Source organism: Amblyraja radiata, chromosome 20 (genome assembly GCF_010909765.2).
Source record: "Amblyraja radiata isolate CabotCenter1 chromosome 20, sAmbRad1.1.pri, whole genome shotgun sequence".
Lineage (NCBI taxonomy): Eukaryota > Metazoa > Chordata > Chondrichthyes > Rajiformes > Rajidae > Amblyraja > Amblyraja radiata.
Window position 1 is genome coordinate 4,891,232 of NC_045975.1, and position 13,183 is coordinate 4,904,414.

The following is a 13,183-nucleotide window of genomic DNA, read 5'->3' on the forward strand; positions in this document are numbered from 1 at the left end:
AAATAGCCAAAGATAGAGGGGATGTTGAAAGGGGCTGTCCCACTGTACGAGCTAATTTCAAGAGTTCTCCCGAGTTTCCCCTGATTCGAACTCGGAGAATTACGGTAATAGCCGCTCGTAGGTACTCGGGGCTCTCGTGGACATTTTTCAACATGTTGAAAAATCTTCCCGAGCTTACCGCGTTTCCCGAGTACCTGCCGTTAGCGTTACGAGCCGCTAAGAGACATCCCCGAGCTCCGACGTTCCCACTACGTACATTCTACGTACTTACCACGAGTTTTTTTTTTTTTTTAACTCGGGAGAGCTCTTGAATTACCTCGTACAGTGGGACAGGCCCTTAAGAAGGAACTGCAGAGGCTGGAAAATCGAAGGTAGACAAAAATGCTGGAGAAACTCAGCAGGTGAGGCAGCATCTATGGAGCGAAGGAAAAAGGCAACGTTGCCTTTTTCCTTCGCTCCATAGATGCTGCCTCACCCGCTGAGTTTCTCCAGCATTTTTGACCACCAAAGATTTGAAGGGAAATAATATTGGTGCTGTTTTGGCATGAATCAACATAATTCAGACATTGATGTTTTAACGCTGCCTTGTTGCCGAGTTGAAAGTAGTTATCAGCCATCCATCAGCACATCTCCTGTAATTTCTAAACATTAGATAGCAAGCAGATTGCATTGGCAAGCATCTTGCCCCAAGGCTTCAATGCTCATTGAACATAACACCAATTATGCCCTATAGAAAGTAAACAACATCTTGGCGGTTTCGCTGGTTTGAGTTAGTCCTTTTGTTGCAGAGAAGTATGGAATTTGCCACATAAGATAACATCAATATAGAGAAACAATTGACAGACATTGGCACTGTAGACCTGTCCCCTTAAGACAGTTTCCCAGACATGTACAACCCTTGACGCCGCACTTTCAATAGTTGGTGAGTCATGTTAGGGCGAGATTCCAAGGATGGATCAGCTCTCTGGGGCGTAAACCTGGTGCCCACGTTTCCTGTCGGTCTGAACCTGTACTTGGATATCAAAAGCTGATTGTGGCAGCAATCGAAAAAAGCGGCCGATTCTGATCTCACCAAAGACCTGCTCGAACACAACACCAACATTGCGAATTGCAGACAAATCATCTGACAGACAATAGACAATAGTAGACCATTCGGCCCTTCGAGCCAGGACCGCCATTCGATGTGATCACGGCTGATCATCCACAATCAGTACCCCGTTCCTGCCTTCTCCCCATATCCCCTGACTCCGCTATCTTTAAGAGCCCTGTCTAGCTCTCTCTTGAAAGTTTCCAGAGAACCGGACTTCACCGCCCTCTGAGGCAGAGAATTCCACGGACTCACAACTCTCTGTGTTTCCTCATCTCCGTTCTAAATGGCTTACCCCTTATTCTTAAACTGTGGCCCCTGGTTCTGGACTCCGCCAACATCGGGAACATGTTTCCTGCCTCTAGCGTGTCCAAATCCTTAATAAACTGATATGTTTCAATAAGATTCCAGAGGATACAAGCCCAGCCGCTCCATTCTGTCAGCATGACAGTCCCGCCATCCCGGGAATTAACCTTGTGAACCTACGCTGCACTCCCTCAATAGCAAAAATGTCCATCCTCAAATTTAGAGACCAAAACTGTACAGTTTTAGTTTTAGTTTTAGAGATACAGCGTGGAAAGAGCCTACTGAGACCATGTTGAACATCGAGCACCCCAACACCAGTTCTATGTTATCCCATTTTCCCAACCCACACACTAGAGGCAATTTACAGAAGCCAATCAACCTAAAAACCCGCACGTCTTGGAAATGTGGGAGGAAACCGGAGCACCTGCAGAAAACCCACGCGGTCACGGGGAGAACATGCACACTTCGTACAGTCAGCATCGAACCTGAGTCTCTGATGCTGTGAGGCAGGAACTCTACCACTGTGCCACCCTAATAATGCTCAGATTCTTTATCTCCATTTTTACTTTTTATATTCCATTAGATTTAAAGATTGAACCCAGGTCTCTGGCACTGTAAGGCAGCTACTCTACCGCTGCGCCACCACGCCAACCTATGTCTTATAGTTTTGTGAGCATTTATCCTTTTACCCAGTCTTGCTGGAAGGGTAAAAGAATTACAGCTGAGTATCAACATTTGGAGACTTCACATTTGAAGTTATATCGCTGTGTAAAAGCTTCAATGGAAAAGCAAGTGTTCAGTTAATACAAGTGTATAATAAAATCTGCAACAACTCCCCGTACCTCCCTCCTAACGCTTACTTACATTAGCGGTCAGCTGCGTAGTGAGCGCTGCCACCTTCTCCTGCGAAACGTCCAGCTCTCGGCGAAGTTTACGGACCTGTAAACCGGGATGAACGCAGGATTAAATGAAGGGGTGATCGGGACGTGATTTTATTTTTGAGGAAGGACAGACTTGTGATAATAAAGACATGGATGTGGGTTTCAGCCTGAAATCATGTGGTACTCCAACTGATCCCAGGTTGATCATCATCATACTTTGGCTTTCATGGCACGCAAGTATGACACATGCACGTACACATACACACACATTACATGCACACAAACATATGCAGGTAAACACACACACGTACACACACACACATACGCACACACATACATACACACACACTACATGCACACACACATATGCATGTATATACTCACACACAAGCATGCACACAAACACATGCCTGCAGTACACTCACATGCACACACACACACAGGCCGCATACACACACGTACACACACACATGTACATATGCTCACACATATGTACACTCACATACACAAATGCACACACACACGCATGCATTCACGCTCACACATGCGCATACACACACACACACACACACACTAGCTCTGTTTGCTTTATCCATGGCAACTGATTGTCATAGCAATTACTCAATTAGCAACCTCCAATTATTTATTTGCAATGCAAATTTTGCATATTGAACACAAGGTTCCTTAGCACAGAAAATGTGGAACATTCAGTCCAAAAAGTTTATTTTGAATCCATTTAATTCTTATTTGTTCTCAATTTCCCTGACAACGTGGCCAGATGCTTTTAGTTCTGAAGAGCACCATTTCTCGGTGTCTCTCAAGTGATATTTTGGCAAACAACTACTGAAAATCTACGTAAACACTCACGGTATTTCCTTGTTCTCCTTTATTTTGTGTCAGCTCTTGCATAACAACTGTCCTACGCAAATCGAGTGGAACTGACCCAGTTTACCTCACGCAGCTCAACGTTTAATTCCACACAATGAATATTTAACAATAAATTTCAAATGTCATATTCAAATTACTCTTACCTCTGACTGTGACTTTTCCTCGGGCTAAGGAAAAAACAAGAAGAAAAAGTTACTTTATTTCACCTCAAGAGATGCAAACATACAAAAAAATGTCCCATTTAATATTTAGTACAGGTACACAACCTTTTATCCGAAAGCCTTGGGACCAGACACTTCTCGGATTTCAGAATTTTTCGGATTTCGGAATGGAAGATTTTTAGCGTAGATTAGGTAGGTAGCGCGGGCGGCTTGAAAAGTCTGGAGCGGCTGCCTCCTCCCCGGAGAATCGTTGTAAATCATTGCTTAAATGTTAGTCAGTTAGTTTGGTGGGATTTTATGTGGTGGGGGGGGGTGAAGGGGGAAACTTTAATTCTTAGTCCCCTACCTGGTCGGAGAGGCGGGGAGCGGGCAATGCCTTACCAGGTCGCCGTGCAGTAAGCTCCGGAGCGCTGTGGCCACCGACTCCCAACATCGCGGAGCTGGGGCTGCGGGCGTCTGGCCGCGGGCCGCGCTGGATTTGGACCGCCGCGCAGCCAGGGGTACAGTTGCCGGGGTCGGAGCTACAACCGGCGCCGCCCGCGGCCGGACGCCCGCAGCCCCTGCTCCGCGACGTTGGGAGTTGGCGGCCACAGCGCTCCAGAGCTTACTGCACGGCGACCCGGTAAGGCATTGCCGGCTCCCCGCCTCTCCGACCAGGTAGGGGACTAGGAGGCAGCCGCTACAGTAGTACAGACCTGGGTTGACCGTGGGTCGTTTCGGGTCAAGTTTGGCGCCAAACGCGAGCTTTGGTGTGCAGACGACATCCTGGAAAAAATGTCCGGTTTTCGGAGCTTTTCGGTTTCCGGAACTCCGGATAAAAGGTTGTGCACCTGTACTGCAATATTTTAACTTGGGGGGAAACGTGACTTTGCTATCTCCATGGATAATTAGATAAATTATTCCTTGCAAGGGTTTAGTTTAACTCTGGCCAAATGGCACCTCTCAATGGTTCAACGGTACTTTATTATTACATTCAATTCACTGATTCAATTCTGCTTTAAGGGCCTGTCCCACCAGCATGCGATTGCATGTGTCTAGCACAACCAAACGGAAGCGGAGTTCGCGCTAAGTACGCGGTAAGTACGCGCAAAGTTCGGGCGTGACGTAATTTACGTCAAACTCACCAATCAGCTGACCAGGAGGCGGGCCGACTGAATTTGGACATCGCACGGCGTCGGGCGGTGACGTCATCGCGCAACGCCACGCGCTAGGCGTACAACGTCAAGACGCTGCGTACGCCCGTCGAGTCGCTGCGTACGGCCTCAATGCGGCTGCGGGCTGACAGGCCGTTGTCGCGCGGGATTTTCGGACAGTGCAAGATTTTTGGAGCCCCGCGCGATGTCGGGAGCAGCCCCGCATGGCTCCGTACTCCTCCGCCGATCAAAGTGGGACTGGCCCCGCGAGGCCGTACGCCTCAAGCAACCACGTTTGGTCGCGCTAGATGCATGCAATCACATGCTGGTGGGACAGGCCCTTAACTGTTACATGTACCTAGGTATCTTCTCCGTGGATTGTCACCTTTTCGTGGTGGAGAAGCTTGTGTGGTCCTGAGATCCTGAGATCATGACCACACAAAAATAAGCCTCGTTCTATGGATGCTAAAGGAAAGGATGTCCATCCAGATCTGGGTTGCATGAAAGTATTCCTATTTTCAACATATTTGATTCAACTTGCTTCATGCAAGCTGATTTGGTTTTGGGTTTAGGTTGATTATTGTTACGCGTGCCGAAGGTACACTGAAAAGCTGTGTTTTTTTGCATGCTATCCCATCGTGCTTATCCCTCAAGGTCGAGGATGATGGTCTACATTCTGTTGTTTTTATGGACTCTCAGGTGGCTTATGAGTCCAATCCCGGCTTTGAAAGTTCTTCGGCATTCAGGACAGGTAATCCCAGATGGCAGATCGGCCTTTGGTTGTTGCTGCATCTCCTTCCGTTTTCTTCTCTTTTCTTCTAATTCTGCGCATCTCTTGGCTTCGAAGGTAGCTGTCCCTTCCAGGATGATGGTTCGCCAGAGTTTCCTGTCCTAGGCATTGGTTTCCCAATTGTCGGTGTCGTGCAAACTTGATGTTGCGCTCCAAGAAGCACGCGGTCCTTCACAGATCAATCAACCAATTCCAACGGCAAGGGAACCAAGATGATTGGAGCCGATAGATCTGTTGCTGCCTACATCCGCCTTTATAGCCGTTGAGTTCAAGATAACTTTGTCTGCATGGTCCGCCGTTGAGGTCTTGTAGGTTGGATCGTTCTTAGTCTGAACCCTCATCCTCGACCTTACCGCCATGGGTGGCCCTAGCAGAAGCTGGTGCTTCCGACGGCATCGCTCTCAGAATCATGGGGTCACGCAAGCCTCTTCACTATGACACGGTAAACAATGCGAAGAGGATGCTATCCAAACATATCAGATAATAATAGACATATAAACAATCAGGCCAAACTCAAGTAGCAGTAGATAGAACAAAGGGGAAGATGCAGAGTGAAGAATATAGTTCTCAGCATTGTAGCGCGCCAGTTCCAGAGACAAAGTCCAATGTCCGCAATGGGATAGAGGCGAATCTGACAGTACCCTAGATAATGGAAGGACCGTTCAGACGCCTGATAACAGAGGGGAAGAAGCTGTTCCTGACTGGTGATCGGTTGAGAAACATCAATAGAAAACCAATATGATAGATTAGGGAGCTGCCATGACTAAGGTTACTGCAATGAACGAATTCAACGACAACACTGATTCCCAGTAACAAGGTCATTTATCAAACTGTGCTTTGACTGCTGGTTATGTGTCCATCTGTTGTTACTAACCCACCTTTACTTGGAAGATGGCGGCACGACTCACCCGTTGCAGCGGCCCCTACAGCCTGTCTGTCTTTTTTAAATTTTTTGTCTAGTTAAATGTAGTGTTGGTGTTTTTTAATACTAGTTTTAAATGTGTATATGTGGGGGGCGGGGCAGGGGGAAACAGTTTGAAATCTCTTCCCTGTCTGGGAGACCCGACCTTTTCCCTGTCGGGTCTCCGTTGTCGTTGGGGCCTAGCACCGTGGAGCGGCCTCCAGCCTGAACGACCCGGGGGCTCGGGAGACTGCGGAGCTGCGGACTCACCATCGTGGGGCTGGCCGGCCTTGGAGCGTGGGGAGCGGTGGTGACTCGCTGCTGCGACTCGACTCCTGGGGCTCGAAGGCTCCAGCAACGCAGCCGCAGGTCCGGTGGACTGGGACATCGGGAGCTCGCGGGTCCGGGGGGAGAGAGAGACCGCTTCCCGGAGCTCTCGCAACGCGACTTCTCCAGCCCGTGTCGCGGGGTTGGAACGACCTGGAGCGGGGACGTACATCGCCCGGCACGGCTTCATGGCCGTGGGACATTCCAGCGCCCGCCGGGGGCTCCAACTTCGAGACTTTTAGACCAGGAGCGGGGCCGTAAATCGCCCGGCACGGCCTAAAATGGCTGTGGGACTTACCATCGCCCGCCTGGGGCTTGGACATCGGGAGAGACATGGAGAACAGGGGAGAGAAAAGACTTTGCCTTCCATCACAGTGGGTCCACTGTGATGGATGTTTGTGTGAATTAAATTGTGTGTATGTCTAGGAATTGTCTTTGTTTGTATGGCTGTGGAAACAGAATTTCGTTTGAGCCTCACTGAGGCTCAAATGACAATAAATTGTATTGTATTATATTGTTAAGATAAAGGAAAAACAAACATGACCACATATATACACAACCTCAGGGTATCCTAAGTGTCAGAGACAATTAAGAGTAACCAAGGTCTGAGGACGGGTCCTCCATTCCTTCTATCCAGAGATGCTGCCTGAGTTACTCCAGCATTTTGTGTCTATCTTTAAGAGAAGTCACAAATGCAGCAGCCAAATTCTGCACAGTAACGGATAAAAGGACAGATAATCCTTTATCATCATTATTTTTTTGCTTATCTTTCGTTCCTGTTCTTTATTTCTCTACATCATCGTCTATATCTCTCGTTTCCCTAATCCCTAACCAGTCTGAAGAAGGGTCTCGACCCGAAACGTCACCCATTTCTTCTCTAGAGTTGCTGCCTTAAGGGCCTGTCCCACGGGCATGTGACCTGCATGCGGCAAGCGCGAACTAAAGGGCCGGTCCCACCAGCATGCGCCTGCATGAGGCAAGCGCGATCTACCGTGGTCGCTTGAGCCATACGGCATGCGGCAAGCGCGACCAAACCAGAAGCGGGAGCCGTGCGGAGGTCGAGTGAGTGACACGGCGTCGAGGCGGCTGCGGGCCGGCAGTCCGTTGCCGCGCGGAATTTTTGAACACGGTCAGTTTTTCGGAGCCCCGCGCGATGTCGGGACCAGCCCCGCACAACTCCATACGGTTCCGGCGATCGAAGTGGGACCGGCCCCACAAGGCCGTACGGCTCAAGCGACCACGTTAGGTCGCGCTTGTCGCATGCAGGTCGCATGCTGGTGGGACAGGCCCTTTAGGTCACGCTTGCCGCATGCAGGTCGCATGCTGGTGGGGCAGGCCCTTTACAGCGCTTGCAGCACCAGAGACCAGGGTTCGATCCCGACCACGGGTGCTGCCTGTAGGGAGTTTGTACGTTCTCCCCGTGACAGCGTGGGTTTTCTCCGAGATCTTCGGTTTCATCCCACGTTCCAAAGGCGTGCAGGTATGTAGGATAATTGGCTTGGTGAATGTGTAAATTATCCCTCGTGTGTGCAGGGTAATGTTAGTGTGCGGGGATCGCTGGTCGGTGCGGATTCGGTGGGCCGAAGGGCCTGTTTCCGCACTGTACCTCTAAACTAAACTAAAACCCAGGCGAAAATAGGGAGAACGGACAAACTCCGTATAGACAGCACCCGTTGTCAGGATCGTATCCGGGTCTCTGGTGCTGTGAGGCAGCAACTCTACCGCTGCGCCACCGTGCCACCCATAATGCAGCTCTTTAATGTCGAAGACATAAAGGCAACGAAAGCTGGAGTAACTTGAGAATTAAGGGACAAACGTTTAGGGGTAACATGAAGGGGAACCTCTTTACTCAGAGAGTGGTAGCTGTGTGGAATGAGCTTCCAGTGGAAGTGGTGGAGGCAGGTTCGATTTTATCATTTAAAAATAAATTGGATAGGTATATGGACGGGAAAGGAATGGAGGGTTATGGTCTGAGTGCAGGTAGATGGGACTAGGGGAAAATAAGTGTTCGGCACGGACTTGAAGTGCCGAGATGACCTGTTTCCGTGCTGTAATTGTTATATGGTTATAACTCAGCTGGTCAGACAATATCTCTTGGTCTTAACCCGAAACGTCACCTATTCCTTTTCTTCAGACATGCTGTTCGACCCGCTGAGTTACAGGTATGGAGCCAAACTGTACGGTAAATACCATTGCATCATTTTTCGAGTACACCAGGCAATAACACAGTTCACAATTATTAAAGCTTATTATCTTGTTCAGGTATCAACAACTATTACAAATGTACACACGCCCTGAGCAGATTATCGTTCCAAGTATCACTCAAAAATACCTCTGGCACTTGGCAACGATAATACATTCATTTCATAACAGAATAGAAATGTATTACTTTTCACACAATTACAATTTAACCATATTAATTATTGTTCAAAATGGACTAGTTAATTAGTCGACCTCCACTCATTGCCCCGATGAGGGGGGGGGGGGGGGGCGGGAGGAGATGGGGGGGAGACGTCCTTTATGTGGTGCCTCTTCACATACCTCAGGTACGCAATCAAAGAATTTCACTGTGACAATAAAGCATTCATTCATTCAATCATTTACACTGGGCAGTCGCGGTGGCGCAGCGGTAGAGTTGCTGCCTTAAGCCCCTGTCCCACTGTACGAGGTAATTCAAGAGTTCTCCCGAGTTTTCCCCTGATTCAAACTCGGAGAATGTCCGTAGAGGGTCCGTAGGAGTTTGTGGATGTCTCGTAGCGGCTCGTACGAGTAAAAAGTATCAATTTTTTTCATCACGCGTATTTTTTTACTCGTGGACATTTTTCAGTGTTGAAAAAAGGTCACGAGTTTACCGGATTTCCCGAGTACCCACCGTTACTCGTACGAGCCGCTACGGGACATCCACGAACTCCTACGGACCCGCTACGGACATTCTCCGAGTTCGAATCAGGGGAAACCTCGGGAGAACTCTTGAATTACCTCGTACAGTGGGACAGGCCTTTTACAGCGAATGCCGCGCCGGAGACCCGGGTTCGGTCCTGACTACGAGTGCTGTCTGTACGGAGTTTGTACGTTCTCCCCCTGGCCTGTGTGGGTTTTCTCCGGGATCTTCAGTTTCCTCCCACACTCCAAAGACGTACAGGTTTGTAGGTTAATTGGCTTGGTAAATGTAAAAATTGTCCCGAGTGGGTGCATGGGTAGTGTTAGTGTGCGGGGATCACTGGTCGGCGCGGACCCGGTGGGGCGAAGGGCCTGTTTCCGCGCTGTATCTCTAAACTAAACAAAACATGTGCCTCACATTTTACACAGAGGATATACCCTGCTTGAAAAGCAACGCGTAGATCAAACCGCGTGTATATCAAACATGCCAGGTACCACACGTGACTACACTACACAGAGCCATGCATTCATTTGAGTGCGTTATCCTGAAAATAGGAGTGTGTAAATTAAACTTTGGTGGTAATTAGATCAGCGCATAATTCAAGCGCGTAAAACAAACGTGGGTAAAATGCATATCAAATTCTAAGTAAAGTAAATGTCTCAATTATTATCATTTTTGTTCTTCAAATGTTTTTTTGTTTTATTAACTAAAACCAATGTAAAGTGTGAATAAGAAGCAACAATTATAAGGAAACTAATTCTAACAGGATAAGATTTTACTTTGCTTTAGACTTTAGAGATGCTGGGTAGAAAGAGGCCCTTCGACACTCCGGATCCGTGCCGACAAGCGATCATCCGGTACACTAGCACTGCCCTACACACTAGGGCGAATTTACAATGTTACAGAATCCAATTAACCGATAAACCTGTACGTCTTTGGAGTGTGGAAGAAAAGCGGAGCATCCAGAGAAAACCCTTATGGGACTTTTTTGGCACCTGTCATAGATCGCCGGAAATTTTCAACATGTTGAAAATCCAGCGACGACCAGAAAGACGCTACAACTCTTTGGGCGACTGAGGAGACGACTCACGACCATACAGGCAACATGTGGCGGGGTGACGCCTGTATGGTCGCGAGTAGTCGCCCAAATAGTCGTACCTTGTTCTGGTCGCCGCTGGATTTTCAACATGTTGAACATTTTCGGAGACCTGCTGCGACTATGACGGGTGCCGGCAAGTTGCCGAAACAATCGCGTAAGTGGGACAGGCCCTTTACAATCACAGGGAGAACGTACAAACTCCATACAGACAGCACTCGTAGTCAGGATCAGGCCCGGGTCTCTGGCGCTGTAAGGCAGCAACTCTACCGCTGCACCACTGCACCTTCCCTTATAAGCATAGGTTTTAATGAGATCACCTATATTATTCTTGTTAACTCCAGTGTCGGTACAATGTACTCTGCCTCAGACTACTTTTTCATTTCATGAATTACTTGGGGCACAAAATTTAAAATGAAAATCTCCTTTTTAAAGAACAGTTGCAGAACTACCCTCCCACCGCACTTCATAAATTCTAGGAACAGAATTAGGCCATTCGGCCCAACAAGTCTACTCCGTCATTCAATCACAGCTGATCTATCCTTCCCTCTCAACCCCATTCTCCTGCCTTCTCGCCATAGCCCCTGACACCCTAATTAATCGAAAATCTGTCAATCTCTGCCTTAAAAATATCCATCGACTTGGCCTCCACAGCCGTCTGCGGCAATGAGTTCCACAGATTCACCACACTCTGACTGAAGAAATCCCTCCTCATCTCCTTCCCGAAAGGAACGTCCTTTTATTCTGAGGCTGTGACCTCTGGTCCTCGACTCTCCCATGAGTGGAAACATCCTTTCCACACTCACTCTATCCAGGCCCATGAATGTAAAAACACCGCAGCTCAGCCTCACAACTGATGAACATTCCAGCCTTCACTTACCATCCATCCCCTGGTTCCCGGAGCCCTGGTGAGTGTAAACGCTGTCATCATTCTGAGCGCGTCGCGATCAGGAACCGGCACTAACGCAATAAGAGCTGTTCTGAAGGACAACACAAGTGGACGGCAACCCCCAGCTATCACATTACCCAACACCTGAGCGTGTCGCATTCCTCGTGAAATGAGCGCAAGTGAGTTAAATATGTAACAGCAGCCTGCAGGCAACAAACAGGTAAAGTGACATTAAGGGTGTAGTCACAAGTTGTTATGCTTGCATGCGCGTGGGCAAAATTAAATGTCGCTGGTGTAAGCTAATGACGTAACAATCTGTTTTTCCAAAACAACTGCTTAAGAATCATGAACCAAAATGCACAGAAAAGCTTCCTGTTTGTGCCGTGTAGAAAGGAACTGCAGATGCTGGTTTAGAAACATAGAAAATCGGTGCAGGAGTAGGCCATTCGGCCCTTCGAGCCTGCACCGCCATTCAATATGATCATGGCTGATCATCCAACTCAGTATCTCATCCCTGCCTTCTCTCCATACCCCCCCGATCCCTTTAGCCACAAGGGCCACATCTAACTCCCTCTTAAATATAGCCAATGAACTGGCCTCAACTACCTTCTGTGGCAGAGAGTTCCAGAGATTCACCACTCTCTGTGTTTACACTGTTGATACGACACACAAAATGCTGGAGTACTGCAACTCAGCGGGACAGGCAGCATCTCTGGATGGAAGGAATGGGTGACGTTTCGGGTTGAGTCCCTTCTTCAGACGGCCTGAGTTACTCCAGCATTTTGTGTGTCTGTCTTCCTGTTTGGGCTCCCCGGCTTACGAACATTTTTTTTAGTCCTTACACTGCAACGCTACTAATTAAAAAATGATGAAGTAAAGCAGCTTAATTCTCATGAAAAGGATTTTAAATACCATTTGTTGAAAGCTGATCAAATGTTCACTGACCGTTCAACTTCAAAGTAAAGTTGCTTTATCTGAAACACTGCCACTCAAATAATATTCATTTTGCACTGCACAACATATTATTAGATATAGCTGAAAAAAATTATAGCTTTCTGACTTCAAGCTTACATCCAATATTGATTTGTCTAGCTTCACTCTCTTGACTGTCCTCCTGATTAAATGTTATATTTGTATGCCTCGTTGTCACCTTCCCCGAGCTAACAATGATCTAACCCAGTGATTCCCAACCTTTTTTAGCTCAGGGCCCCTCGGGATCTTTTAATTTTTCTGTGGCCCCCCCTGACATTATTAGCGGGAAAAAAGTACTTCAATATTATAATACTTTCCATAAAAATATCAGTGTCTATTAATTGCACATATATTCTCTTTTATTCTATTCCACAAACATCAAAAATATTTCAACTACATAGATTTAAATTTATTAGAACTGAAATTTAGGAGGCAACAGGGTGGTAGCTCTTCATTGAACCTGTGGCCCCCTTCATTGAACCTGTGGCCCCCTAAATCCCAAAAAATTCCCATTTGGCCCCAGGTTGGGAATCACTGATCTAACCTACATTTTCCTCAATCTTCGTCTCCTTTGATCTCTCATTTTCACGCCTTGATTGTGTTTAGTTTAGTTTAGTTTAGAGATACAGCGCGGAAACAGGCCCTTCAGCCCACCGGGTCCGTGCCTGAATCATCCTATCACCCACTAGAGAGCGGCCCCAAACTATATCTACCTAATTGGAGACCCTCAGATTATCTTTAATCTGATGTAATTTGACTTTATCTTGCACTAAACGTTATTCCCTTTATCCTGTATCTGCACACCGTGAACACCTCAGTTGCAAATGTGTGCAGTCTTTCTGCTGCCTGGATAGCACACAACCATGAAGAT

At 47.7% G+C, this 13,183-nt stretch overlaps 1 protein-coding gene across 11 annotated transcripts in view; it reads right to left on the reverse strand.

Annotated features, from left to right (window-relative positions):
- nav2 (neuron navigator 2) overlaps nt 1-13,183 on the reverse strand; it is a 603,312-nt gene that overhangs the window by 50,900 nt on the left and 539,229 nt on the right. For all 11 annotated transcript variants that reach the window (XM_033038682.1, XM_033038683.1, XM_033038677.1 and 8 more), the window contains 2 exons: nt 3,306-3,329; nt 2,258-2,332 (listed from right to left, as the gene is read on the reverse strand). In XM_033038682.1, the coding sequence (XP_032894573.1) occupies nt 2,258-2,332; nt 3,306-3,329 (99 nt within the window). The remainder of the gene's footprint in view (nt 1-2,257; nt 2,333-3,305; nt 3,330-13,183) is intronic.